The 26,679-nt window shown below is 45.0% G+C and overlaps 1 protein-coding gene across 3 annotated transcripts in view; it reads left to right on the forward strand.

Annotated features, from left to right (window-relative positions):
* The window catches only part of LOC106593427 (lysosomal cobalamin transport escort protein LMBD1), a 204,605-nt gene that overhangs the window by 51,756 nt on the left and 126,170 nt on the right, over positions 1-26,679 (forward strand). For all 3 annotated transcript variants that reach the window (XM_045687124.2, XM_045687128.2, XM_045687126.2), the window contains exons 4-5: positions 18,140-18,237; positions 21,243-21,310. In XM_045687124.2, coding sequence (XP_045543080.1) covers positions 18,140-18,237; positions 21,243-21,310 — 166 coding nt within the window. The remainder of the gene's footprint in view (positions 1-18,139; positions 18,238-21,242; positions 21,311-26,679) is intronic.

Here is a 26,679-nt window from a genome sequence, read left to right on the forward strand (position 1 = left end):
CCTAGAGTAGACTGATCCTCACTGAGGTAACTCGGCCTAGAGTAGACTGATCCTCACTGAGGTAACTCGGCCTAGAGTAGACTGATCCTCACTGAGGTAACTCGGCCTAGAGTAGACTGATCCTCACTGAGGTAACTCGGCCTAGAGTAGACTGATCCTCACTGAGGTAACTCGGCCTAGAGTAGACTGATCCTCACTGAGGTAACTCGGCCTAGAGTAGACTGATCCTCACTGAGGTAACTCGGCCTAGAGTAGACTGATCCTCACTGAGGTAACTCGGCCTAGAGTAGACTGATCCTCACTGAGGTAACTCGGCCTAGAGTAGACTGATCCTCACTGAGGTAACTCGGCCTAGAGTAGACTGATCCTCACTGAGGTAACTCGGCCTAGAGTAGACTGATCCTCACTGAGGTAACTCGGCCTAGAGTAGACTGATCCTCACTGAGGTAACTCGGCCTAGAGTAGACTGATCCTCACTGAGGTAACTCGGCCTAGAGTAGACTGATCCTCACTGAGGTAACTCGGCCTAGAGTAGACTGATCCTCACTGAGGTAACTCGGCCTAGAGTAGACTGATCCTCACTGAGGTAACTCGGCCTAGAGTAGACTGATCCTCACTGAGGTAACTCGGCCTAGAGTAGACTGATCCTCACTGAGGTAACTCGGCCTAGAGTAGACTGATCCTCACTGAGGTAACTCGGCCTAGAGTAGACTGATCCTCACTGAGGTAACTCGGCCTAGAGTAGACTGATCCTCACTGAGGTAACTCGGCCTAGCTGTAAACGAGTGTAAACAAACACCTAAGTGGAGTAGTGAGCACTGGCTTATTGAAACAAATGTCCTGTCACAGACACTGCTGAAGGAGAAACAGGAATCTCTAACACATTGACAAGCATGTGTCTCTCGTGTGTGTGTGCGTGTGCGTGTGTGTGTGTGTGTGTGTGTGTGTGTGTGTGTGTGTGTGTGTGTGTGTGTGTGTGTGTGTGTGTGTGTGTGTGTGTGTGTGTGTGTGTGTGTGTGTGTGTGTGTGTGTGTGTGTGTGTTGGCACTGGCTTCTGTGTACAGGTCTAACTTAGTGAACGTGTACTAGGCGACTGACTCAAATGCTGACAGATGAGAGTCCATACTTTAGATTTTACAACTTGTCTATTCACACCCAGACAGTCCAAACCCAACAGGGTGATTTAGAAACCAGTTGATTTAGTAGAGCGGTGTAACCCATCGTTGCAATGTAAAACAAAAACTGCATTATAGACTGGGTGGTTACAGCCCTGAATGCTGATTGGCTGACAGCCATGGTATATCAGTCCCTATACCATGGGTATGACAAAACATTTATTTTTACTGCTCTAATTACGTTGGTAACCAGTTTATAATAGAAATAAGGCACCTCAGGGGTTTGTGGTATATGGCCAATATACCACGGCTAAGGGCTTTATCCAGGCACTCCGCGATGCGTCGTGCATAAGAACAGCCCTTAGCCGTGGTATATTCGCCATATACCACACGCCCTCGTACCTTATTGCTTAATTATACCCCACTATTACCAGTGCGCTCAGAAAGTGATCAGACCCCTTGGCTTATTCCACATTTTGTGGTAACAGCCTGATTTCAAACATTTATTTAATGTGTTTCTCACCCATCTACACACAATACCCCATAATGACAAAGTGAAAACATGTTTTTAGAAATGTTTATTCTGTATTTCATTTTCAATACAATTGAAATCTCATTTACATAATTATTCACACCCCTGAGTCAATACATGTTAGAATCACCATTGGCTGTGATTGCAGCTGTGAGTCTTTCTGGGTAAGTTTCTAAGAGCTTTGTACACCTGGATTGTACAATATTTGCACATTATTCTTGTAATATTCTTCAACCTCTATCAAGTTGGTTAATCATTGCTAAACAGCCTTTTTCAAGTCTTGCCATAGATTTTCAAGACGATTTTTTAAAGTCAAAACTGTAACTCGGCCACTCAGGAACATTCAATGTAGTCTTGGTAAGCAACTCCAGTGTATATTTGGCCTTGTGTTTTAGGTTATTGTCCTGCTGAAATGTGAATTTGTCTACCAGTGTCTGTTGGAAAACAGACTGAACCCAGTTTTCCTCTAGGATTTTTCCGGTGCTTAGTTCTATTCCGTTTATTTGTATCTTACAAAACTCCCTAGACCTTTCCCATGACAAGCATACCCATTACTGCCATCACCACCATGCTTGAAAATATGAAGAGTGGTACTCAGTGATGTGTTGGATTTGGTCCAAACATAACACTTTGTATTCAGGACATAAAGTTAATTTCTTTGCTGCAGTTTTACTTTAGTGCCTTGTTGCAAACAGGATGCATGTTTTGGAATATTTGTATTCTGTACAGGCTTACTTCTTTTCACTCTGTCATTTAGGTTAGTATTGTGAAGTAACTACAATGTTGTTAATCCATCCTCAGTTTTCTCCTATCACAGCCATTAAACTCTTTAAGTATTGGTCAAAACATTGTGCTATATAAGGAATCCATTTGGAACAATCTGTATCTCAGAGACCTGTTTCTCTGCTGTAAGGTAGTTGTTTGTTGGTTTATGGACTGTCTTCACTCACATCCATTAGCTTCAGATAGAGAAGCCGTCATACACACACACACACACACACACACACACACACACACACACACACACACACACACACACAGGTTAAAATAACTTTGTTCCTCCTCTCCTTTTAGTGTGTTTCCTATGTTTCCTCCACTCTATGAATTCCTAATGTTGAAGATTGCAAGAGTCTTTACTAAAAAAGGCTGCTGGCACACAGCAACAACTAAACAAGAAAGAAAACTCACTCTGCATCCTGTGAAAATGTAGACCTAGGTATCTCCCGGGAGGGGTGGGTTGGCTAGCACTCTTCATACACGCAGCAGCTGCAATAGCATCACTGGTTTTGGTGGGATAAAAGCTTCTTCTGGAGTGATATTTACATTAGAGTTGAGTGTGTGTTTGTGGGGGGGTGGAGTTATGACTTAACCTGCCTCTTCTTTTTCCACTGCTGTTCCTGTTGGAATTGAAATTGTCCTGTTTCTGTTAGTGTAAAGCGATTAACCGAAATTTCAGTTATTTATGTATTGTTGTTGTTGTAATTTTTACCCCTTTTTTTCTCCCCAATTTCGTGAGTACGATCTTATCTCATCGCTGCAAAACTGTTTTTCTGTAAGCTCAATGTGCACATCACACAGTTTCTCCAGAGATAACTCAGATCCAGCCTGAACTGTGCAATGTATTAGGGAGTTGTAGTTTCTCTAGAGATAAATCAGATCCAGCCTGAACTGTGCAATGTATTAGGGAGTTGTAGTTTCTCTAGAGATAAATCAGATCCAGACCGAACTGTGCAATGTATTAGGGAGTTGTAGTTTCTCTAGAGATACATCAGATCCAGCCTGAACTGTGCAATGTATTAGGGAGTTGTAGTTTCTCTAGAGATGCATCAGATCCAGCCTGAACTGTGCAATGTATTAGGGAGTTGTAGTTTCTCTAGAGATAAATCAGATCCAGACTGAACTGTGCAAGGTGTTAGGGAGTTGTAGTTTCCAACAGGCCAATATGTGACCCAGCACATCTTTTCAGTCTTATGTAGCAACATTTGTAATGGTGTTTTTTACATTGGATGAAAGTAGAGACTCAGAGCTAGAACATGGTATATCATACACTGCAGTTGAGGAACAATGGGAATGCAATTCTGCTTAGAATGTTGATAAACTTGTAACCTCACTTTTGAGAAAATAGCCCTTGAATGTTTTGGTATACCTACAGGAGAGGTCTTCTTTGTCTACACCCATTTATCATCGTTCACACCCTCTTAACTCTATGGGCTGTCCCACTCTATTCAACAGCCAGTGGAACAGCGTGGCGCAAAATACAAAAACCTCAAAAATGCAATAATTTCAATTTTTCAAACATACGACTATTTTACATCATTTTAAAGATAAGACTCTCGTTAATCTAACCACATTGTCCGATTTCAAAAAGGCTTTACAGCGAAAGCAAAACATTAGATTATGTTAGGAGAGTACATAGCCCAAAATAATCACACAGCCATTTTCCAAGCAAGCATATATGTCACAGAAACCCAAAACACAGCTAAATGAAGCACTAACCTTTGATGATCTTCATCAGATGACACTCCTAGGACATTATGTTATACAATACATGCATGTTTTGTTCAATCAAGTTCATATTTATATCAAAAAACAGCTTTTTACATTGGCGTGTGATGTTCAGAAAATTTATCCCCACCGAAAACTTCCGGTGAATTTACTGAATTACTCATCATAAACGTTGACAAAATACATAACAATTATTTTAAGAATTATAGATACAGAACTCCTTTATGCAATCGCTATGTCAGATTTTAAAATAGCTTTTCAGCGAAAGCACATTTTGCAATATTCTGAGTACATAGCTCAGCCATCACGGCTAGCTATTTTGACTCCCGCCAACTTCGGGGCACACTAAACTCAGAATTAGTATTAGAAAAATTGTATTACCTTTGCTGATCTTCGTCAGAATGCTACTTCCACAAGAAATGTTGTTTTTGTTCCAAATAATCCATAGTTATGTCCAAATACCTCCGTTTTGTTCGTGCGCTCAGGTCACTATCCAAAGGGTAACGCGAGAGCGCATTTCGAGGCCAAAAAATTCAAAATGTTCCATTACCGTACTTAGAAGCATGTCAAACGCTGTTTAAAATCAATTTTTATGGTGTTTTTCTCGTAACATAGCGATAATATTCCAACCGGACAATAGTGTATTCATTCAAAGAGGAAAGAAAAAACAGCGTGGTCGCGTGAACGCGCATATCCAATCTCTCTGTCACCAGGCAGACCACTGAGAAACTGAGCTACTATACTCTGCCCAGAGACAGGAGACGCCTCAATCCGCTTTCTGAAGGCTTTAGAGAGCCGATGGAAGCCTTAGAAAGTGCTACATAACCCCAGAGATACTGTAGTTTCGATAGAGAATCAAAAGAAGAATTACAAATTCTCAGACAGGCCACTTCCTGCTTGGAATTTTCTCAGGTTTTTACCTGCCATATGAGTTCTGTTATACTCACAGACACCATTCAAACAGTTTTAGAAACTTCAGAGTGTTTTCTATCCAAATCTACCAATACATATATATATATATATATATATGCATATTCTCGTTTCTGGGCAAGAGTATTAACCAGTTTAAATCAGGTACGTTTTTTATCCGGCCGTGAAAATACTGCCCCCTAGCCCAGACAGGTTAAGCCTTAGCCCCACCCATCTCTTTAAGGATTCACATGTGAGGCCATGTGCTAAACAGAGTGAGTAAGGAAGTGTAGTAAATAACCAAAGATTTCAAAACTAAAAGTGGTAAAAGTAGTAGCCTACAATATGGAAAACTCTTTATCTAGTTCTTGGCCTACATCCTGATCTAACTTTGGTGCAGGTCATGTTGTTCTTCACATTACCGTCTCTGGTAAACACACACTATATCAAATCAAGTTTATTTGTCACATTCACAGGGTACAGTAGGGGTGAACGGTACAGTTACTTGTGTAGTAGCAATATAAAAATTTGAATGTGTCAAGATAGAAATATTGAATAAATATTTTGTAATTATTAGATGATGCTTACCCAGACACATTTGTGTAAATAGATGGGTCATGTTGAAGAAACGCTATAGCCACAGCTAGCTAAGTGGATGGGTCACTATAGTCTAGACATTGTACACATGTTGATGAAATACAATATATGGCCGTAATCACCGCCAGACACACATTTACGTTTACATTTAAGTCATTTAGCAGACGCTCTTATCCAGATGTAGATAACAGGTTAAAGGTCACAGAGAGGTCCCAAGATGCTCTCTGCTATAGTTACTGACCCAAGATGCCCTCTGCTATAGTTACTGACCCAAGATGCTCTCTGCTATAGTTACTGACCCAAGATGCCCTCTGCTATAGTTACTGACGCAAGATGCTCTCTGCTATAGTTACTGACCCAAGATGCCCTCTGGTATAGTTACTGACCCAAGATGCCCTCTGGTATTGTTACTGACCCAAGATGCCCTCTGCTATAGTTAGTGACCCAAGATGCTCCCTGCTATAGTTACTGACCCAAGATGCCCTCTGCTATAGTTACTGACCCAAGATGCCCTCTGCTATAGTTAGTGACCCAAGATGCCCTCTGCTATAGTTAGTGACCCAAGATGCCCTCTACATTTACATTTACGTCATTTAGCAGACGCTCTTATCCAGAGCGACTTACAAATTGGTGCATTCACCTTATGATATCCAGTGGAACAACCACTTTACAATAGTACATCTATATCTTTTGGGGGGGGGGGGGGGGGGGTTAGAAGGATTAGTTAATCCTATCCCAGGTATTCCTTAAAGAGGTGGGGTTTCAGGTGTCTCCGGAAGGTGGTGATTGACTCCGCTGTCCTGGCGTCGTGAGGGAGCTTGTTCCACCATAGGGGTGCCAGAGCAGCGAACAGTTTTGACTGGGCTGAGCGGGAACTGTGCTTCCGCAGAGGTAGGGAGGCGAGCAGGCCAGAGGTGGATGAACGCAGTGCCCTTGTTTGGGTGTAGGGCCTGATCAGAGCCTGAAGGTACGGCGGTGCCGTTCCCCTGGCTAACTTGACGGGTCATGTGAAAGAGAGGCTACAACCGGCCCACAGCCACGTCTAGCTAAGTGAATGGGTCTCTACAGAAGGTGTACAGTCAAATGGTTACTTGCATATTTGTATATAGTGCTGTGAAAAAGGTTCAGTTTTGCCTTTTAGATCACAATTAGGCTAATACGTTTACATGATTCTATATTAATAGTCCTACTCATAAAGAGCCTTCCTTTGGAGGTGATAAGGCTTTAGGTCTACATGGACACAACATGAGTCCCTCTAGTTGACTAGAATTACTAACCTCTTCAATATGATGCTGATTGCTGTGCATCTGTTGTCCATGTTCATGCTACTAGGTGGATGCTGGCCACTGTAGAGCCCCAACAGTAATGTATTGTACTGATTTAATGTTGTTTGTTTGTTATTGACAATGAGAGGCATCCAAGCTAATAAACATCTGTCATCATATCCATGAAGAATGCTTTTATCAAATCATGTTTGCGAGTGGAGGAGGGAGCCTCATTGTCAGATGTATTCCACTAGTGAAATAGAGCTTCATGTTATGTATGCCTACGCGCTAGGCTACTCTGTGTCTGAGTGCAGGAAAGGAATGGACTGGAGAATACAACAGCTTTGATCTTGTGAAGTAATGGGGATGTGATGATCATAGTGTACTGTCTGACAGAGAGGGATGAACTTTAAAGGTGCTACACATATGATAGTATTTTTTGTTTTGCATTTTAATTTCACAAAATTTCCATATCTGCAGTAATTTTGGAATGATAGTGTTTCACAGTATTATTTACATGCCAGTGTTGTGATTGGCTGTGATATTCGCCCGCCGGCATATATATATATATAGCTAATTTCCGGGTTGCTAAAATTCTGAATGGTTCAAATCAATCAAATCAATCAATCAAATGTATTTTTATATAGCCCTTCGTACATCAGCTGATATATCAAAGTGCTGTACAGAAACCCAGCCTAAAACCCCAAACAGCAAGCAAAGCATGTGAAAGAAGCACGCTGGCTAGGAAAAACTCCCTAGGAAAAACTCCCTAGAAAGGCCAAAAACCTAGGAAGAAACCTAGAGAGGAACCAGGCTATGAGGGGTGGCCAGTCCTCTTCTGGCTGTGCAGGGTGGATATTATAACAGAACGTGGTCAAGATGTTAAAATGTTCATAAATGACCAGCATGGTCAAATAATAATAATCATAGTAGTTGTCGAGGGTGCAACAAGCACGTCCGGTGAACAGGTCAGGGTTCCATAGCCGCAGGCAGAACAGTTGAAACTGGAGCAGCAGCACGGCCAGGTGGACTGGGGACAGCAAGGAGTCATCATACCAGGTAGTCCTGAGGCATGGTCCTAGGGCTCAGGTCCTCCGAGAGAAAGACAGAAAGAGAGAATTAGAGAGAGCATATTTAAATTCACACAGGACACCGGATAAGACAAGAGAAATACTCCAGATGTAACAGACTGACCCTAGCCCCCCGACACATAAACTACTGCAGCATAAATACTGGAGGCTGAGACAGGAGGGATCAGAAGACACTGTGGCCCCATCCGATGATACCCCCGGACAGGGCCAAACAGGCAGGATATAACCCCACCCACTTTGCCAAAGCACAACCCCCACACCACTAGAGGGATGTCTCCAACCACCAACTTACCGTCCTAAGACAAGGCCGAGTATAGCCCACAACGACCTCCGCCATGGCACAACCCAAGGGGGGGGGGCGCCAACCCAGACAGGAAGACCACGTCAGTGACTCAACCCACTCAAGTGACGCACCCCTCCCATGGACGGCATGGAAGAACACCAGTAAGCCAGTGACTCAGCCCCTGTAAAAGGGTTAGAGGCAGAGAATCCCAGATTCACCTTCACACTCCTGGGCCAGACTATACTTAATCATAGGACCTACTGAAGAGATAAGTCTTCAGTAAAGACTTAAAGGTTGAGACTGAGTCTGCGTCTCTCACATTGGTAGGCAGACCATTCCATAAAAATGGAGCTCTATAGGAGAAAGCCCTACCTCCAGCCGTTTGCTTAGAAATTCTAGGGACAATTAGGAGGCCTGCGCCTTGTGACCGTAGTGTACGTGTAGGTATGTACGGCAGGACCAAATCGGAAAGATAGGTAGGAGCAAGCCCATGTAATGCTTTGTAGGTTAGCAGTAAAACCTTGAAATCAGCCCTTGCCTTAACAGGAAGCCAGTGTAGGGAGGCTAGCACTGGAGTAATATGATCAATTGTTTTGGTTCTAGTCAGGATTCTAGCAGCCGTATTTAGCACTAACTGAAGTTTATTTAGTGCTTTATCCGGGTAGCCGGAAAGTAGAGCATTGCAGTAGTCCAGCCTAGAAGTAACAAAAGCATGGATTAATTTTTCTGCGTCATTTTTGGACAGAAATTTTCTGATTTTTGCAATGTTACGTAGATGGAAAAAAGCTGTCCTTGAAACAGTCTTGATATGTTCTTCAAAAGAGAGATCAGGGTCCAGAGTAACGCCGAGGTCCTTCACAGTTTTATTTGAGACGACTGTACAACCATCCAGATTAATTGTCAGATTCAACAGAAGATCTCTTTGTTTCTTGGGACCTAGAACAAGCATCTCTGTTTTGTCCGAGTTTAAAAGTAGAAAGTTTGCAGCCATCCACTTCTTTATGTCTGAAACACAGGCTTCTAGCGAGGGCAATTTTGGGGCTTCACCATGTTTAATTGAAATGTACAGCTGTGTGTCGTCCGCATAGCAGTGAAATTTAACATTATGTTTTCGAATGACATCCCCAAGAGGTAAAATATATAGTGAAAACAATAGTGGTCCTAAAACGGAACCTTGAGGAACACCGACATTTACAATTGATTTGTCAGAGGATAAACCATTCACAGAGACAAACTGATATCTTTCCGACAGATAAGATCTAAACCAGGCCAGAACTTGTCCATGTAGACCAATTTGGGTTTCCAATCTCTCCAAAAGAATGTGGTGATCGATGGTATCAAAAGCGGCACTAAGATCTAGGAGCACGAGGACAGATGCAGAGCCTCGGTCTGACGTCATTAAAAGGTCATTTACCACCTTCACAAGTGCAGTCTCAGTGCTATGATGGGGTCTAAAACCAGACTGAAGCGTTTCGTATACATTGTTTGTCTTCAGGAAGTCAGTGAGTTGCTGTGCAACAGCTTTTTCTAAAATTTTTGAGAGGAATGGAAGATTCGATATATGCCGATAGTTTTTTATAATTTCTGGATCAAGATTCGGCTTTTTCAAGAGAGGCTTTATTACTGCCACTTTTAGTGAGCTTGGTACACGTCCGGTGGATAGAGAGCCGTTTATTATGTTCAACATAGGAGGGCCAAGCACAGGAAGCAGCTCTTTCAGTAGTTTAGTTGGAATAGGGTCCAGTATGCAGCTTGAGGGTTTGGAGGCCATGATTATTTTCATCATTGTGTCAAGAGATATAGTACTAAAACACTTTAGTATCTCCCTTGATCCTAGGTCCTGGCAGAGTTGTGTAGACTCAGGACAATGGAGCTTTGGAGGAATACCCAGATTTAAAGAGGAGTCTGTAATTTGCTTTCTAATGATCATGATCTTTTCCTCAAAGAAGTTCATAAATTTATTACTGCTGAAGTGAAAGCCATCCTCCATTTGCGAAGGCTGCTTTTTAGTTAGCTTTGCGACAGTATCAAAAAGAAATTTCGGATTGTTCTTATTTTCCTCAATTAAGTTGGAAAAATAGGATGATCGAGCAGCAGTGAGGGCTCTTCGATACTGCACGGTACTGTCTTTCCAAGCTAGTCGGAAGACTTCCAGTTTGGTGTGGCGCCATTTCCGTTCCAATTTTCTGGAAGCTTGCTTCAGAGCTCGTGTATTTTCTGTATACCAGGGAGCTAGTTTCTTATGACATATGTTTTTAGTTTTTAGGGGTGCAACTGCATCTAGGGTATTGCGCAAGGTTAAATTGAGTTCCTCGGTTAGGTGGTTAACTGATTTTTGTCCTCTGACGTCCTTGGGTAGGCAGAGGCAGTCTGGAAGGGCATCAAGGAATCTTTGGGTCGTCTGAGAATTTATAGCACGACTTTTAATGCTCCTTGGTTGGGGTCTGAGCAGATTATTTGTTGCAATTGCAAACGTAATAAAATGGTGGTCCGATAGTCCAGGATTATGAGGAAAAACATTAAGATCCACAACATTTATTCCATGGGACAAAACTAGGTCCAGAGTATGACTGTGGCAGTGAGTAGGTCCAGAGACATGTTGGACAAAACCCACTGAGTCGATGATGGCTCCGAAAGCCTTTTGGAGTGGGCCTCTGGACTTTTCCCTGTGAATGTTAAAGTCACCAAAAATTAGAATATTATCTGCTATGACTAAAAGATCCGATAGGAATTCAGGGAACTCAGTGAGGAACACTGCATATGGCCCAGGAGGCCTGTAAACAGTAGCTATAAAAAGTGAGTGAGTAGGCTGCATAGATTTCATGACTAGAAGCTCAAAAGACGAAAACGTCATTGTTTTTTTTTTTTGTAAATTGAAATTTGCTATCGTAAATGTTAGCAACACCTCTGCCTTTGCCGGATGCACGGGGGGTATGGTCACTAGTGTAACCAGGGGGTGAGGCCTCATTTAACACAGTAAATTCATCAGGCTTAAGCCATGTTTCAGTCAGGCCAATCACATCAAGATTATTATCAGTGATTAGTTCATTGACTATAACTGCCTTGGAAGTGAGGGATCTAACATTAAGTAACCCAATTTTGAGATGTGAGGTATCACAATCTCTTTCAATAATGGCAGGAATGGAGGAGGTCTTTATACTAGTGAGATTGCTAAAGCGAACACCGCCATTTTTAATTTTGCCCAACCTAGATCGAGGCACAGACACGGTCTCAATGGGGAAAGCTGAGCTGACTACGCTGACTGTGCTAGTGGCAGACTCCACTAAGCTGGCAGGCTGGCTAACAGCCTGCTGCCTGGCCTGCACCCTATTTCATTGTGGAGCTAGAGGAGTTAGAGCCCTGTCTATGTTCGTAGATAAGATGAGAGCACCCCTCCAGCTAGGATGGAGTCCGTCACTCCTCAACAGGCCAGGCTTGGTCCTGTTTGTGGGTGAGTCCCAGAAAGAGGGCCAATTATCTACAAATTCTATATTTTGGGAGGGGCAGAAAACAGTTTTCAACCAGCGATTGAGTTGTGAGACTCTGCTGTAGAGCTCATCACTCCCCCTAACTGGGAGGGGGCCAGAGACAATTAATCGATGCCGACACATCTTTCTAGCTGATTTACACGCTGAAGCTATGTTGCGCTTGGTGACCTCTGACTGTTTCATCCTAACATCGTTGGTGCCGACGTGGATAACAATATCTCTATACTCTCTACACTCGCCAGTTTTAGCTTTAGCCAGCACCGTCTTTAGATTAGCCTTAACGTCGGTAGCCCTGCCCCCTGGTAAACAGTGTATGATCGCTGGATGATTAGTTTTAAGTCTAATACTGCGGGTAATGGAGTCGCCAATGACTAGGGTTTTCAATTTGTCAGAGCTAATGGTGGGAGCCGTCGGCGTCTCAGACCCCACAACGGGAGGAGTAGAGACCAGAGAAGTCTCGGCCTCCGACTCCGACTCGCTTAATGGGGAGAACCGGTTGAAAGTTTCTGTCGGCTGAATAAGCGACACCGGTTGAGCATTCCTACAGCGTTTCCCTCCAGAAGCCATGAGAAAGTTGTCCGGCTGCGGGGACCGTGCGAGGGGGTTTATACTAACGTTACTATCTGTACTTACTGGTGGCACAGACGCGGTTTCATCCTTTCCTACACTGAAATTACCCTTGCCTAACGATTGCGTCTGAAGCTGGGCTTGCAGCACAGCTATCCTTGCCGTAAGGCGATCGTTCTCCTGTATATTATAAGTACAACGACTGCAATTAGAAGGCATCATGTTAATGTTACTTAGCTTCGGCTGTTTGAAGTCCTGACGAACCATGTCCAGATAAAACCTCCGGGGTGAAAAAGTTGAATGAAAAAAGTTGAGTGAGGAAAAAGTAAAAATATGAATGAAAAAAGTTGAGTGAGGGAAAAAGTAAAAATATACGGTAATGAAAAAGTAAAAAACCGTCAGGTAGCAAAGTAAGATCGGCAACTAAATGCACAGCAGCGTAAACAAGTCTGCAAGTTGTGACCGGAAACCGGACAGGAACCTCTGTTTATGTGAGAAAACAAGCACTGAATAGTGTAGGGAATCATTGTACCATCTGAATCACTGTGAAATATCTTGCAATTCACTTAGCACTAGGCTGCATTTAAAACAAATCTCCCTCCTCCCCAGAATCCCATTTCCCCCGTAACATGGCGGAGACTCGCACTTGAACCTTTTACTTTCTGTTTTGGTCCACCAGCTTCAAACAGCTGGAAAAACATTATATTTTTTAAAGATATTTCACAGTGATTTAGATGGTACAATGATTCCCAATACTATTCAGTGCTTGTTTTCTCACATAAAGTGAAATTGAGCCAACAGTGTAGAATATTAGCAACCAGGAAACAATAGAGGGATTTCCACTAGATAACACAACCACCCAGTCAAAACAACTTTCCCATTTTGAGGCCAATATCACAAACAATCAAATCAAATTGTATTTGTCACATGCACCGAATACAGCAGGTGTAGACCTTAACATGAAATGCTTACTTACAAGCCCTTAACCATCAATGCAAATTTAAGAAAGTATTTACAAAATAAACTAATGTAAAGTAAATAACAATAATGATGCTATATACAGGGGGTACCGGTACCGAGTCAATGTACCTCGACAGGTCAGGTTGACTCGGTACCGGGACCAAGTCAAATTAGTACATGTAGGTAGGGGTAAAGTGACTGCATAGATAATAAGCAGTGAGTAGCAGCAGTGTAAAAACAACTGGGGGGGGGTAGCCAAATAGTCCAAGTAGACGTTTGAGTAATTGTTCAGCAGTCTTATGGCTTGGGGTTAGAAGCCGTTAAGGAGCCTTTTGGACCTAGACTTGGCCTTTCGGTAACGCTTCTGGTAATCCGTCTGGCCCCGCGGCCTTGTGAATGTTGACCCGTTTAAAGGTCTTGCTTACATCTGCTACAGAGATCGTGATCACACATTTGTCCGGAGCAGCTGGGGCTCTCATGCACCCTTCAGTGTTGCCTGCCTTGAAGCGAGCATAAAAGGCAGTTAAATTTGATTTGATTTAGCCCGTCTGGTAGGCTTGCATCACTGGGCAGCTCGCGGCTGGGTTTCCCTTTGTAGTCCGTAATAGTTTTCAAACCCTGCCACATGTACGTACGTCACTGTGGGGACGACGTCATTGATGCACTTTATGATGTTGCCGGTGGTATGAGATGGTATACTCCTCAATGCCATTGGATGAATCCCGGAAGATATTCCAGTCTGTGCTAGCAAAACAGTCCTGTAGCTTTGCAACCACGCGTCATCTGACCTATTCCGTATTGAGCAAGTCACTGGTACTTCCTGCTTTACTTTAGCTTTTAAGTAGAAATCAGGAGGATATAATTCAGGTCTGATTTGCCAAATGGAGGTTGAGGGAGAGCTTTGTATGTGTATCTGTGTGTGAATGGTGGTCTATAGTTTTTTTTCTTCTTCTGGTTGCACATGTGACATGCTGGTAGAAATGAGGTAAAACGTATTTCAGTTTGCCTGCATTAAAGTCCCCGGCCACTAGGAGTGCCACTTCTGGATGAGCATTTTCTTGTTTACTTATGGCCTTATACAGCTCATTGAGTGCATTCTTAGTGCCAGCATTGGTTTGTGGTGGTAAATAGACGGCTACGAAAACTCTTCGTAGATAGTGTGGTCTGCAGCTTATCATGAGGTGCAATACCTCGAGACTACCTTAATATTAGACATTGCGTACCAGTTGTTATTAACAAATAGACACACCCCCCCACCCCTCGTCTTACCGGACGTAGCTGTTTTGTCCTGCCGATGCACGGAAAAACCAGCCAACTGAATTTTATCTGTGTCATCGTTCAACCACGACTTGGTGAAACATAAGATATTACAGTTTTTAATGTCCCGTTGGTAGGATAGTCTCGAACGGAGCTCATCCAGTGATTGCACGTTGACAAATAGAACAGATGGTAGAGGCGTGTTAGCCACTTGCCTATAAATTCTCACAAGGCACCCTGATCTGCGCCTCCGGTATCTCCTTCTTTTCTTCATGTGAATGACGGGGATTTGGGCCTTGTCCGGGAGCAACATTATATCCTTTGCTTCACACTCATTAAAGGAAAAATCTTTGTCCAGTTCGAGGGGAGTAGTCGCTGTTCTGTTCAGAAGCTCTTTTTGGGTCAAGAAAGATGGTAGCATGAACATTATGTACAAAATAAGTTACAAACAATGCGAAAAAAAACGCATTTTCACTGCACTGGTGCGTAAGTAATACTGTGAAACACTATTATACAACTATTACTGCAGATATATTATAGACCTTTTCTGAAATCACAATGCAGCACCTTTAACAAGAATGCAAAGGGAATATGAAAGGTTTTGAGAGAGAGCGTTCTTATTTCCGTCAGGGCCTGGAGACCATCAGATACTTTCAGCAACTGTTGTTAGCACATTAGATGTAGTTTTGCTGTGCCAACAACTTCTGTCCTCTGTAAAGGTCCTCTGCTATTTCAGACATCTTTGTCATACTCAGACCTTTTGTTTATGTTTAGCCATTGCTCTGCTGAAAACATTGAAGGGTGGTTTCCCGAACACAGATTAAGCCTGATCCTAGACTAAAAAGCATTTTCAATGGAGATTCTCCGTTCAGTATGCTTTTTAGTTCTGGAGTAGTTTTAGGCCTAATCTGGGTCCAGGAAACTGCCCCTCAACTGAGCCCAACTGAGACTCTCAATGTTTTAATATCATTCCTTTGCCATGTTTTTCTCATATTTTCCCTTGGCATGAATGCTGTTGCTTTTACTTTCATGGTGCTTTTGACTTCATGGTGACGTAAACTGTGGTCTCGGGAAAGATAGACTTGTACACTGGGTTGTATAACTCCTCACTCCTCCTCTTACAGCCAAACACGATGTTTTTTATCATATCTTATCTCTTTGACTCACTTACAGCCTGTTGCAGTAATCAGATGAGAACACAGCCTGTTGCAGTAATCAGATGAGAACACAGCCTGTTGCAGTAATCAGATGAGAACACAGCCTGTTGCAGTAATCAGATGAGAACACAGCCTGTTGCAGTAATCAGATGAGAACACAGCCTCTTGCAGTAATCAGATGAGAACACAGCCTGTCGCAGTAATCAGATGAGAACACAGCCTGTCGCGGTATTCAGATGAGAACACAGCCTGTTGCAGTAATCAGATGAGAACACAGCCTGTTGCAGTAATCAGATGAGAACACAGCCTCTTGCAGTAATCAGATGAGAACACGGCCTCTTGCAGTAATCAGATGAGAACACGGCCTCTTGCAGTAATCAGATGAGAACACAGCCTGTCGCGGTATTCAGATGAGAACACAGCTTGTCGCGGTAATCAGATAAGAACACAGCCTGTCGCGGTAATCAGATGAGAACACAGCCTGTCGCGGTAATCAGATGAGAACACAGCCTGTCGCGGTAATCAGATGAGAACACAGCCTGTCGCGGTAATCAGATGAGAACACGGCCTCTTGCAGTAATCAGATGAGAACACAGCCTCTTGCGGTAATCAGATGAGAACACAGCCTGTCGCGGTAATCAGATGAGAACACAGCCTCTTGCGGTAATCAGATGAGAACACAGCCTCTTGCGGTAATCAGATGAGAACACAGCCTCTTGCGGTAATCAGATGAGAACACAGCCTCTTGCAGTAATCAGATGAGAACACAGCCTGTTGCAGTAATCAGATGAGAACACAGCCTGTTGCAGTAATCAGATGAGAACACAGCCTGTTGCAGTAATCAGATGAGAACACAGCCTGTCGCGGTATTCAGATGAGAACACAGCCTGTTGCAGTAATCAGATGAGAACACAGCCTCTTGCGGTAATCAGATGAGAACACAGCCTCTTGCAGTAATCAGATGAGAACACAGCCTCTTGCAGTAATCAGATGAGAACACAGCCTCTTGCAGTAATCAGATGAGAACACAGCCTGTTGCAGTAATCAGATGAGAACAAAACCACACAACACAGATGGGAGTTCTTCTAGGCCTATCTAATCATCATAAGGTATTAATTCAGTCAACAAGATTTAAAAAATGTAATAAAAAATACATTTGTTAATTAAGCAGAGACCACCACCTCATTTTTGACCCTCACGCTGGTCCCCAAAACATCACTGCACTGTATCAAATGATTCTCAATTTGCTTTACCCTCTGAAGAAAAATGTATGAAATGTTAATGTCAATCTTCCACAATTTGCCTGTTCAAGGTAATTTAAGACAGGACCATGTGTATTTACCATGCTCTACCAACCAAACCAGACAGGACCATGTGTATTTACCATGCTCTACCAACCAAACCAGACAGGACCATGTGTATTTACCATGCTCTACCAACCAAACCAGACAGGACCATGTGTATTTACCATGCTCTACCAACCCGAGCCAGACAGGACCATGTGTATTTACCATGCTCTACCAACCAAACCAGACAGGACCATGTGTATTTACCATGCTCTACCAACCGAACCAGACAGGACCATGTGTATTTACCATGCTCTACCAACCCAGCCAGACAAGACCATGTCTATTTACCATGCTCTACCAACCCGAGCCAGACAGGACCATGTGTATTTACCATGCTCTACCAACCCGAGCCAGACAGGACCATGTGTATTTACCATGCTCTACCAACCCGAGCCAGACAGGACCATGTGTATTTTCCATGCTCTACCAACCCGAGCCAGACAGGACCATGTGTATTTACCATGCTCTACCAACCAAACCAGACAGGACCATGTGTATTTACCATGCTCTACCAACCCGAGCCAGACAGGACCATGTGTATTTACCATGCTCTGTCAACCAAACCAGACAGGACCATGTGTATTTACCATGCTCTACCAACCAAACCAGACAGGACCATGTGTATTTACCATGCTCTACCAACCAAACCAGACAGGACCATGTGTATTTACCGTGCTCTACCAACCGAACCAGACAGGACCATGTGTATTTACCATGCTCTACCAACCCGAGCCAGACAGGACCATGTGTATTTACCATGCTCTACCAACCCGAGCCAGACAGGACCTTGTGTATTTGCATTACACACTCATATGTGAGGCTTTGTAGATCACACAGCAGACTGAGTTGTCAACTAACGGGAATTCAAAGCCATTGGATTTATGTTAAAAGTATACTTTTCAATTTTTTTATACAAATTCCATCAATTTCTTTCCATTCATAACTTTTTGTTAAATCCAATCAGTTATCCACACTGTTTCAACGTGATCAGTAGGAAAACATATATTTTTTGTTTGATGAAATATAGAAACAAAGTTGATTCAACTCTCTCTCTCTCCCAACAGCACTGTACTCTATCCTCCTGTTCTGTGTCTTCCTGTGGATCCCCTTTGTCTATTTCTATTATGAGGAGAAAGATGATGACAACATCAACAAGTGTTCAGTAAGACTGCTGCTGCCTGTCCTCTTACTGTAGTCTAGACACACACACACACACACACACACACACACACACACACACACACACACACACACACACACACACACACACACACCAACAAGTGTGTTCAGTAAGACTGCTGCTGCCTGTCCTCTTACTGTAGCCTAGACACACACACACACACACACACACACACACACACACACACACACACACACACACACACACACACACACACACACACCAAGTGTGTTCAGTAAGACTGCTGCTGCCTGTCCTCTTACTGTAGGCTAGAGACACACACACACACACACACACACACACACCAACAAGTGTTCAGTAAGACTGCTGCTGCCTGTCCTCTTACTGTAGCCTAGACACACACACACACACACACACACACACACACACCAACAAGTGTGTTCAGTAAGACTGCTGCTGCCTGTCCTCTTACTGTAGGCTAGAGACACACACACACACACACACACACACACACACACACACACACACACCAAGTGTGTTCAGTAAGACTGCTGCTGCCTGTCCTCTTACTGTAGGCTAGAGACACACACACACACACACACACACACACACACACCAACAAGTGTTCAGTAAGACTGCTGCTGCCTGTCCTCTTACTGTAGCCTAGACACACACACACACACACACACACACACACACACCAACAAGTGTGTTCAGTAAGACTGCTGCTGCCTGTCCTCTTACTGTAGGCTAGAGCACACACACACACACACACACACACACACACACACACACACACACACACACACACACACACACACACACACACACACACACACACACACACACACCAACAAGTGTTCAGTAAGACTGCTGCTGCCTGTCCTCTTACTGTAGCCTAGACACACACACACACCAACACACTCACACACACACCAACACACTCACACACACACACCAACAAGTGTTCAGTAAGACTGCTGCTGCCTGTCCTCTCACTGTAGTCTAGACACACACACACACACCAACAAGTGTTCAGTAAGACTGCTGCTGCCTGTCCTCTTACTGTAGTCTAGACACACGCACGCACGCACACACACACACACACACACACACACACACACACACACACACACACACACACACACACACACACACACACACACACACACACACACACACACACAACAACAAGTGTTCAGTAAGACTGCTGCTGCCTGTCCTCTTACTGTAGTCTACACACACACACACACACACACACCACACACACACACACACACACACACACACACACACACACACACACACGTTGACCTTGGCTATGAACAGCAGTCACTAACTATCTGTCTCTGGGTTAAGGAAGGTAAACACTGTATGTATTCATTATTTTGGACTTAATCCCATCGGTCCCACATATCGTGAGAGATTACATTCCTAATGACCAACCAGAGGCTGAATGTAAACACATCAGTCTCAATTAAAACACTCACTCAATATTAATATATCACAATCCCCCAAAATAGATACAGAAGTGATACTTAAAGCTCTATGCTACAAATAAAGTGTACAGTATCCCTATAGAACTACATACTGTAGAAAAGCCTACAGTATCCCTATAGAACTACATACTGTAGAAAAGCCTACAGTATCCCTATAGAACTACATACTGTAGAAAAGCCTACAGTATCCTTATAGAACTACATACTGTAGAAAAGCCTACAGTATCCCAATAGAACTACATACTGTAGAAAAGCCTACAGTATCCCTATAGAACTACATACTGTAGAAAAGCCTACAGTATCCCCATAGAACTACATACTGTAGAAAAGTGTACAGTATCCCTATAGAATTACATACTGTAGAAAAGTGTACAGTATCCCTATAGAACTACGTACTGTAGAAAAGCGTACAGTATCCCTATAGAACTACGTACTGTAGAAAAGCGTACAGTATCCCTATAGAACTACGTACTGTAGAAAAGCGTACAGTATCCCTATAGAACTACGTACTGTAGAAAAGCGTACAGTATCCCTATAGAAATACGTACTGTAAAAAAGCGTACAGTATCCCTATAGAACTACGTACTGTAGAAAAGCGTACAGTATCCCTATAGAACTACGTACTGTAGAAAAGCGTACAGTATCCCTATAGAACCACGTACTGTAGAAAAGTGTACAGTATCCCTATAGAACCACGTACTGTAGAAAAGTGTACAGTATCCCTATAGAACCACGTACTGTAGAAAAGCCTACAGTATCCCTATAGAACTACGTACTGTAGAAACGTGTACAGTATCCCTATAGAACTACATACTGTAGAAAGTGTACAGTATCCCTATTGAACTACGTACTGTAGAAAAGCCTACAGTATCCCTATAGAACTACATACTGTAGAAAAGCAACAAGAAAAGGATATAGTTGAGACTTTACTGTCGACTCTTGGATATTACGTATACATGGCCTCTGTTAAGATAAGTGTAGAAAAAGCCAAAGCCCATAGGAATAGACCACCCTCCCCCCCCCTTCATCTTAAACTGAATATTGCTGAAATGTCATATATTGGTCTCCAAAGGACACGGTAGTGATTATATAGATTACATGCCACAGTGAGCTTCTTCCCTTTCCTCTGGGTTGGTTTGGAGCTGACAGAAGCACTTCCTCTCACAGCCAAGGAGTTCTTTTGAATCATTACTTTCAAAGCACCCTTTAATAACAGCGCTGGGAGTAAGGTGTGTGTGTGTGTGTGTGTGTGTGTGTGTGTGTGTGTGTGTGTGTGTGTGTGTGTGTGTGTGTGTGTGTGACTACTCTGAGAGTCTCTGGCAGGTTGAACAGGACTCTGGATTCCACTTCACACTCCATTGTCCCCTCACTAAATGGAATATGGAATTAGTTAGCCAGCCACTCACCTCAAATGTGTACACACACATACATACACACCAGCCCCCCAACCCACCCCATTGAAGAATTAGATATTGTTACATTCCTGATTCATAAACACACTATTAATAATTCTGTCTTTCATTACAGCAAGTGAAAAATGCTCTGAAATACACAATTGGATTCATCATCGTCTGTGCAGCACTGCTATTAATTGGGTAAGTACTATGAGACATTGTCACCCACACTATTCCCTATCTAGTGCACAACATCTAACCAGGGCCTGCATAGGGGTCTGTATAATAATATAAGGAATAGGGTTCCATTTTGGATACAGGCATAGATGGTGAGGAGAGGTGTGTACTACATGTCATTATAATCGCTTAATGAGCAAGGTGTTTTCCTCTTCAAGGAAATCAACGTTCTTTAAACTGCCATCTGTTCAGCCATGAGCAGCCAGACATCACAGAAAAAAGTCCTCTTCCACCAGAGTATGTTGCCATATAACTGGGTTCTTCTACTGGTTCAATCTAACTTCACAACTCTATATTTTCTCTGGAACAAGCTTGAAGCTTTATTCATATTCCTGTCCCAAGATGCTCTCTGCTATAGTTACTGACCCAAGATGCCCTCTGCTATAGTTACTGACCCAAGATGCTCTCTGCTATAGTTACTGACCCAAGATGCCCTCTGCTATAGTTACTGACGCAAGATGCTCTCTGCTATAGTTACTGACCCAAGATGCCCTCTGGTATAGTTACTGACCCAAGATGCCCTCTGGTATTGTTACTGACCCAAGATGCCCTCTGCTATAGTTAGTGACCCAAGATGCTCCCTGCTATAGTTACTGACCCAAGATGCCCTCTGCTATAGTTACTGACCCAAGATGCCCTCTGCTATAGTTACTGACCCAAGATGCCCTCTGCTATAGTTAGTGACCCAAGATGCCCTCTACATTTACATTTACGTCATTTAGCAGACGCTCTTATCCAGAGCGACTTACAAATTGGTGCATTCACCTTATGATATCCAGTGGAACAACCACTTTACAATAGTACATCTATATCTTTTGGGGGGGGGGGGTTAGAAGGATTAGTTAATCCTATCCCAGGTATTCCTTAAAGAGGTGGGGTTTCAGGTGTCTCCGGAAGGTGGTGATTGACTCCGCTGTCCTGGCGTCGTGAGGGAGCTTGTTCCACCATTGGGGTGCCAGAGCAGCGAACAGTTTTGACTGGGCTGAGCGGGAACTGTGCTTCCGCAGAGGTAGGGAGGCGGACAGGCCAGATGTGGATGAACGCAGTGCCCTTCTTTGGGTGTAGGGACTGATCAAATCAAATCACATCAAATTTATTTATATAGCCCTTCTTACATCAGCTGATATCTCAAAGTGCTGTACAGAAACCCAGCCTAAAACCCCAAACAGCAAGCAATGCAGGTGTCGAAGCACGGTGGCTAGGAAAAGCTCCCTAGAAAGGCCAAAACCTAGGAAGAAACCTAGAGAGGAACCAAGCTATGAGGGGTGGCCAGTCCTCTTCTGGCTGTGCTGGGTAGAGATTATAACAGAACATGGCCAAGATGTTCAAATGTTCATAAATCAGAGCCTGACGGTACGGAGGTGCCGTTCCCCTCACAGCTCCGTAGGCAAGCACCATGGTCTTGTAGCAGATGCGAGCTTCAACTGGAAGCCAGTGGAGTGTGCAGAGGAGTGGGGTGACGTGAGAGAACTTGGGAAGGTTGAACACCAGACGGGCTGCGGCATTCTGGATGAGTTGTCGGGGTTTAATGGCACAGGCAGGGAGCCCTGCCAACAGCGAGTTGCAGTTATCCAGACGGGAGATGACAAGTGCCTGGATTAGGACCTGCGCTGCTTCCTGTGTGAGGCAGGGTCGTACTCTGCGACTGTTGTGGAGCATGAACCTACAGGATCGGGTCACCGCCTTGATGTTAGCGGAGAACGACAGGGTGTTGTCCAGGGTCACGCCAAGGCTCTTAGCACTCTGGGAGGAGGACACAATGGAGTTGTTAACCGTGATGGCAAGATCATGTAACGGGCAGTCCTTCCCCGGGAGGAAGAGCAGCTCCATCTTGACGAGGTTCAGCTTGAGGTGGTGATCCGTCATCCACACTGATATGTCTGCCAGACATGCAGAGATGCGATTCGCCACCTGGTTATCAGAAGGGGGAAAGGAGAAGATTAATTATGTGTCGTCTGCGTAGCAATGATAGGAGAGACCATGTGAGGATATGACAGAGCCAAGTGACTTGGTGTATAGCGAGAATAGGAGAGGGCCTAGAACTGAGCCCTGGGGGACACCAGTGGTGAGAGCACGTGGTGCGGAGACGGATTCTCGCCACGCCACCTGGTAGGAGCGACCTGTCAAGTAGGACGCAATCCAAGAGTGAGCCGCACCGGAGATGCCCAACTCGGAGAGGGTGGAGAGAAGAATCTGATGGTTCACAGTATCAAAGGCAGCAGACGGGTCTAAAAGGATGAGAGGAGAGAGAGTTAGCTTTAGCAGTGCGGAGAGCCTCCGTGACACAGAGAAGAGCAGTCTCGGTTGAATGACCAGTCTTGAAACCTGACTGATTAGGATCAAGAAGGTAATTCTGAGAGAGATAGCAAGAGAGCTGGCCAAGGACGGCACGCTCAAGAGTTTTGGAAAGAAAAGAAAGAAGGGATACTGGTCTGTAGTTGTTGACATCGGAGGGATCGGGTGTAGGTTTTTTGAGAAGGGGTGCAACTCTCGCTCTCTTGAAGACGGAAGGGACGTAGCCAGCGGTCAAGGATGAGTTGATGAGCGAGGTGAGGTAAGGGAGAAGGTCTCCGGAAATGGTCTGGAGAAGAGAGGAGGGGATAGGGTCAAGCGGGCAGGTTGTTGGGCGGCCGGCCGTCACAAGTCGCAAGATTTCATCTGGAGAGAGAGGGGAGAAAGAGTTCAAAGCATAGGGTAGGGCAATAAGAGCAGGACCAGCGGTGTTGTTTGACTTAACAAACGAGGATCGGATGTCGTCGACCTTCTTTTCAAAATGGTTGACAAAGTCATCCGCAGAGAGGGAGGAGGGGGGGGGGGGGGGAGGATTCAGGAGGGAGGAGAAGTTGGCAAAGAGCTTCCTAGGGTTAGAGGAGGATGCTTGGAATTTAGAGTGGTAGAAAGTGGCTTTAGCAGCAGAAACAGAGGAAGAAAATGTGGAGAGGAGGGAGTGAAAAGATGCCAGGTCCGCAGGGAGGCTAGTTTTCCTCCATTTCCGCTCGGCTGCCTGGAGCCCTGTTCTGTGAGCTCGCAATGAGTCGTCAAGCCACGGAGCAGGAGGGGAGGACCGAGCCGGCCGGGAGGATAGGGGACATAGAGAGTCAAAGGATGCAGAAAGAGAGGAGAGGAGGGTTGAGGAGGCAGAATCAGGGGATTGGTTGGAGAAGGATTGAGTAGAGGGAAGAGATGATAGGATGGAAGAGGAGAGAGAGAGCGAAGGTTGCGACGGCGCAATACCATCTGAGTCGGGGCAGAGTGAGTAGTGTTGGAGGAGAGCGAGAGGGAAAAGGATACAAGGTAGTGGTCGGAGACTTGGAGGGAAGTTGCAGTGAGATTAGTAGAAGAACAGCATCTAGTAAAGATGAGGTCAAGCGTATTGCCTGCCTTGTGAGTAGGGGGGGATGGTGAGAGGGTGAGGTCAAAAGAGGAGAGGAGTGGAAAGAAGGAGGCAGAGAGAAAAGAGTCAAAGGTAGACGTAGGGAGGTTAAAGTCACCCAGAACTGTGAGGGGTGAGCCATCCTCAGGACCCCCTGCTATAGTTACTGACCCAAGATGCCCTCTGCTATAGTTACTGACCCAAGATGCCCTCTGATATAGTTACTGACCCAAGATGCCCTCTGCTATAGTTACTGACCCAAGATGCCCTCTGCTATAGTTACTGACCCAAGATGCCCTCTGATATAGTTACTGACCCAAGATGCCCTCTGCTATAGTTACTGACCCAAGATGCCCTCTGCTATAGTTACTGACCCAAGAGGCCCTCTGCTATAGTTACTGACCCAAGATGCCCTCTGCTATAGTTACTGACCCAAGATGCTCTCTGCTATAGTTACTGACCCAAGATGCCCTCTGCTATAGTTACTGACCCAAGATGCTTAACCTTATGTGGAGGGACATCTGACTGAGTTCCCAGCTCCCTCCCCAGCCCACACCCCAGCTGACATCCCCACCCCATTCCCAGCTCCCAACCATACCCTGCCCCCAACCCCAGCACCCATCCCCACACCAGCACCCATCCCCACCCCAGCACCCAACTTCAGCTCCCATCCCCAGCCCCATCCCATCCCCAACACCCATCCTCAGTTCCCATCTCCAGCCCCAGCACCCATCCTCAGCTCCCATCCCCAGCACCCATCCTCAGCTCCCATCCTCATCCCCAGCACCCATCCTGAGCTCCCACCCCCAGCACCCATCCTCAGCTCCCACCCCCAGCACCCATCCTCAGCTCCCACCCCCAGCACCCAACCTCAGCTCCCACCCCCAGCACCCATCCTCAGCTCCCATCCTCATCCCCAGCACCCATCCTCAGCTCCCACCCCCAGCACCCAACCTCAGCTCCCACCCCCAGCACCCATCCTCAGCTCCCACCCCCAGCACCCAACCTCAGCTCCCACCCCCAGCACCCATCCTCAGCTCCCATCCCCATCCCCAGCACCCATCCTCAGCTCCCATCCTCCTCCCCAGCACCCATCCTCAGCTCCCATCTCTACCACCAGCACCTATTCTCAGCTCCCATCCCCACCCCCAGCTCCCACCCCCAGCACCCATCCTCAGCTCCCATCCCCACCCCCAGCACCCATCCTCAGCTCCCATCCCCACCCCCAGCACCCATCCTCAGCTCCCATCCCCACCCCCAGCACCCATCCTCACCCCCAGCACCCATCCTCAGCTCCCATCCCCACCCCCAGCACCCATCCTCAGCTCCCATCCCATCCCCACCCCCAGCTCCCATCCCCCCCAGCACCCATCCTCAGCTCCCATCCCCATCCCCAGCACCCATCCTCAGCTCCCATCCTCACCCCCAGCACCCATCCTCAGCTCCCATCCCCACCCCCACTCAGTCTCAGATAAAGCCATTGTGAACTGTCCCTTTCGTGATTAAGTGTCTCAAAGATGACTTGATGCTTAAATCTATAGCGATACACAGTGGAAACCATGTCCCATTTAACCTCCAGTTTACTCTGTGTTGAACTGTGCCTGTGCAGCATAAACATAATGGATTTCTCCTAGCCACCACCACAGTAACATGCTTGCTGTTCAGGTCATGTAATGTAATGTTCATTCAACCATTAAATGGCACTCTGATCCTATAGAGGACGCTGCCTGGATTGGACGGTGGGTGGATAGAAACATGTCATCCTAAATGGCACCCTATTCCCTACATAGTGCACTACTTTTTACCAGAGCCCTATGGACCTTAGACAACATGTTGACATTTGAGACACAGCCTAGGACGGGCCCACATGGTTCATTTCAAGTTGAAAAGTTTGGACTCTTTGGGATTCTTTAGACAGAAGCAATTTGGTGTCTATTTTACCTTTTTGAACCGTCAGCCC

Source organism: Salmo salar, chromosome 01, assembly GCF_965601325.2.
Source record: "Salmo salar chromosome 01, fSalSal1, whole genome shotgun sequence".
Classification (NCBI taxonomy): domain Eukaryota; kingdom Metazoa; phylum Chordata; class Actinopteri; order Salmoniformes; family Salmonidae; genus Salmo; species Salmo salar.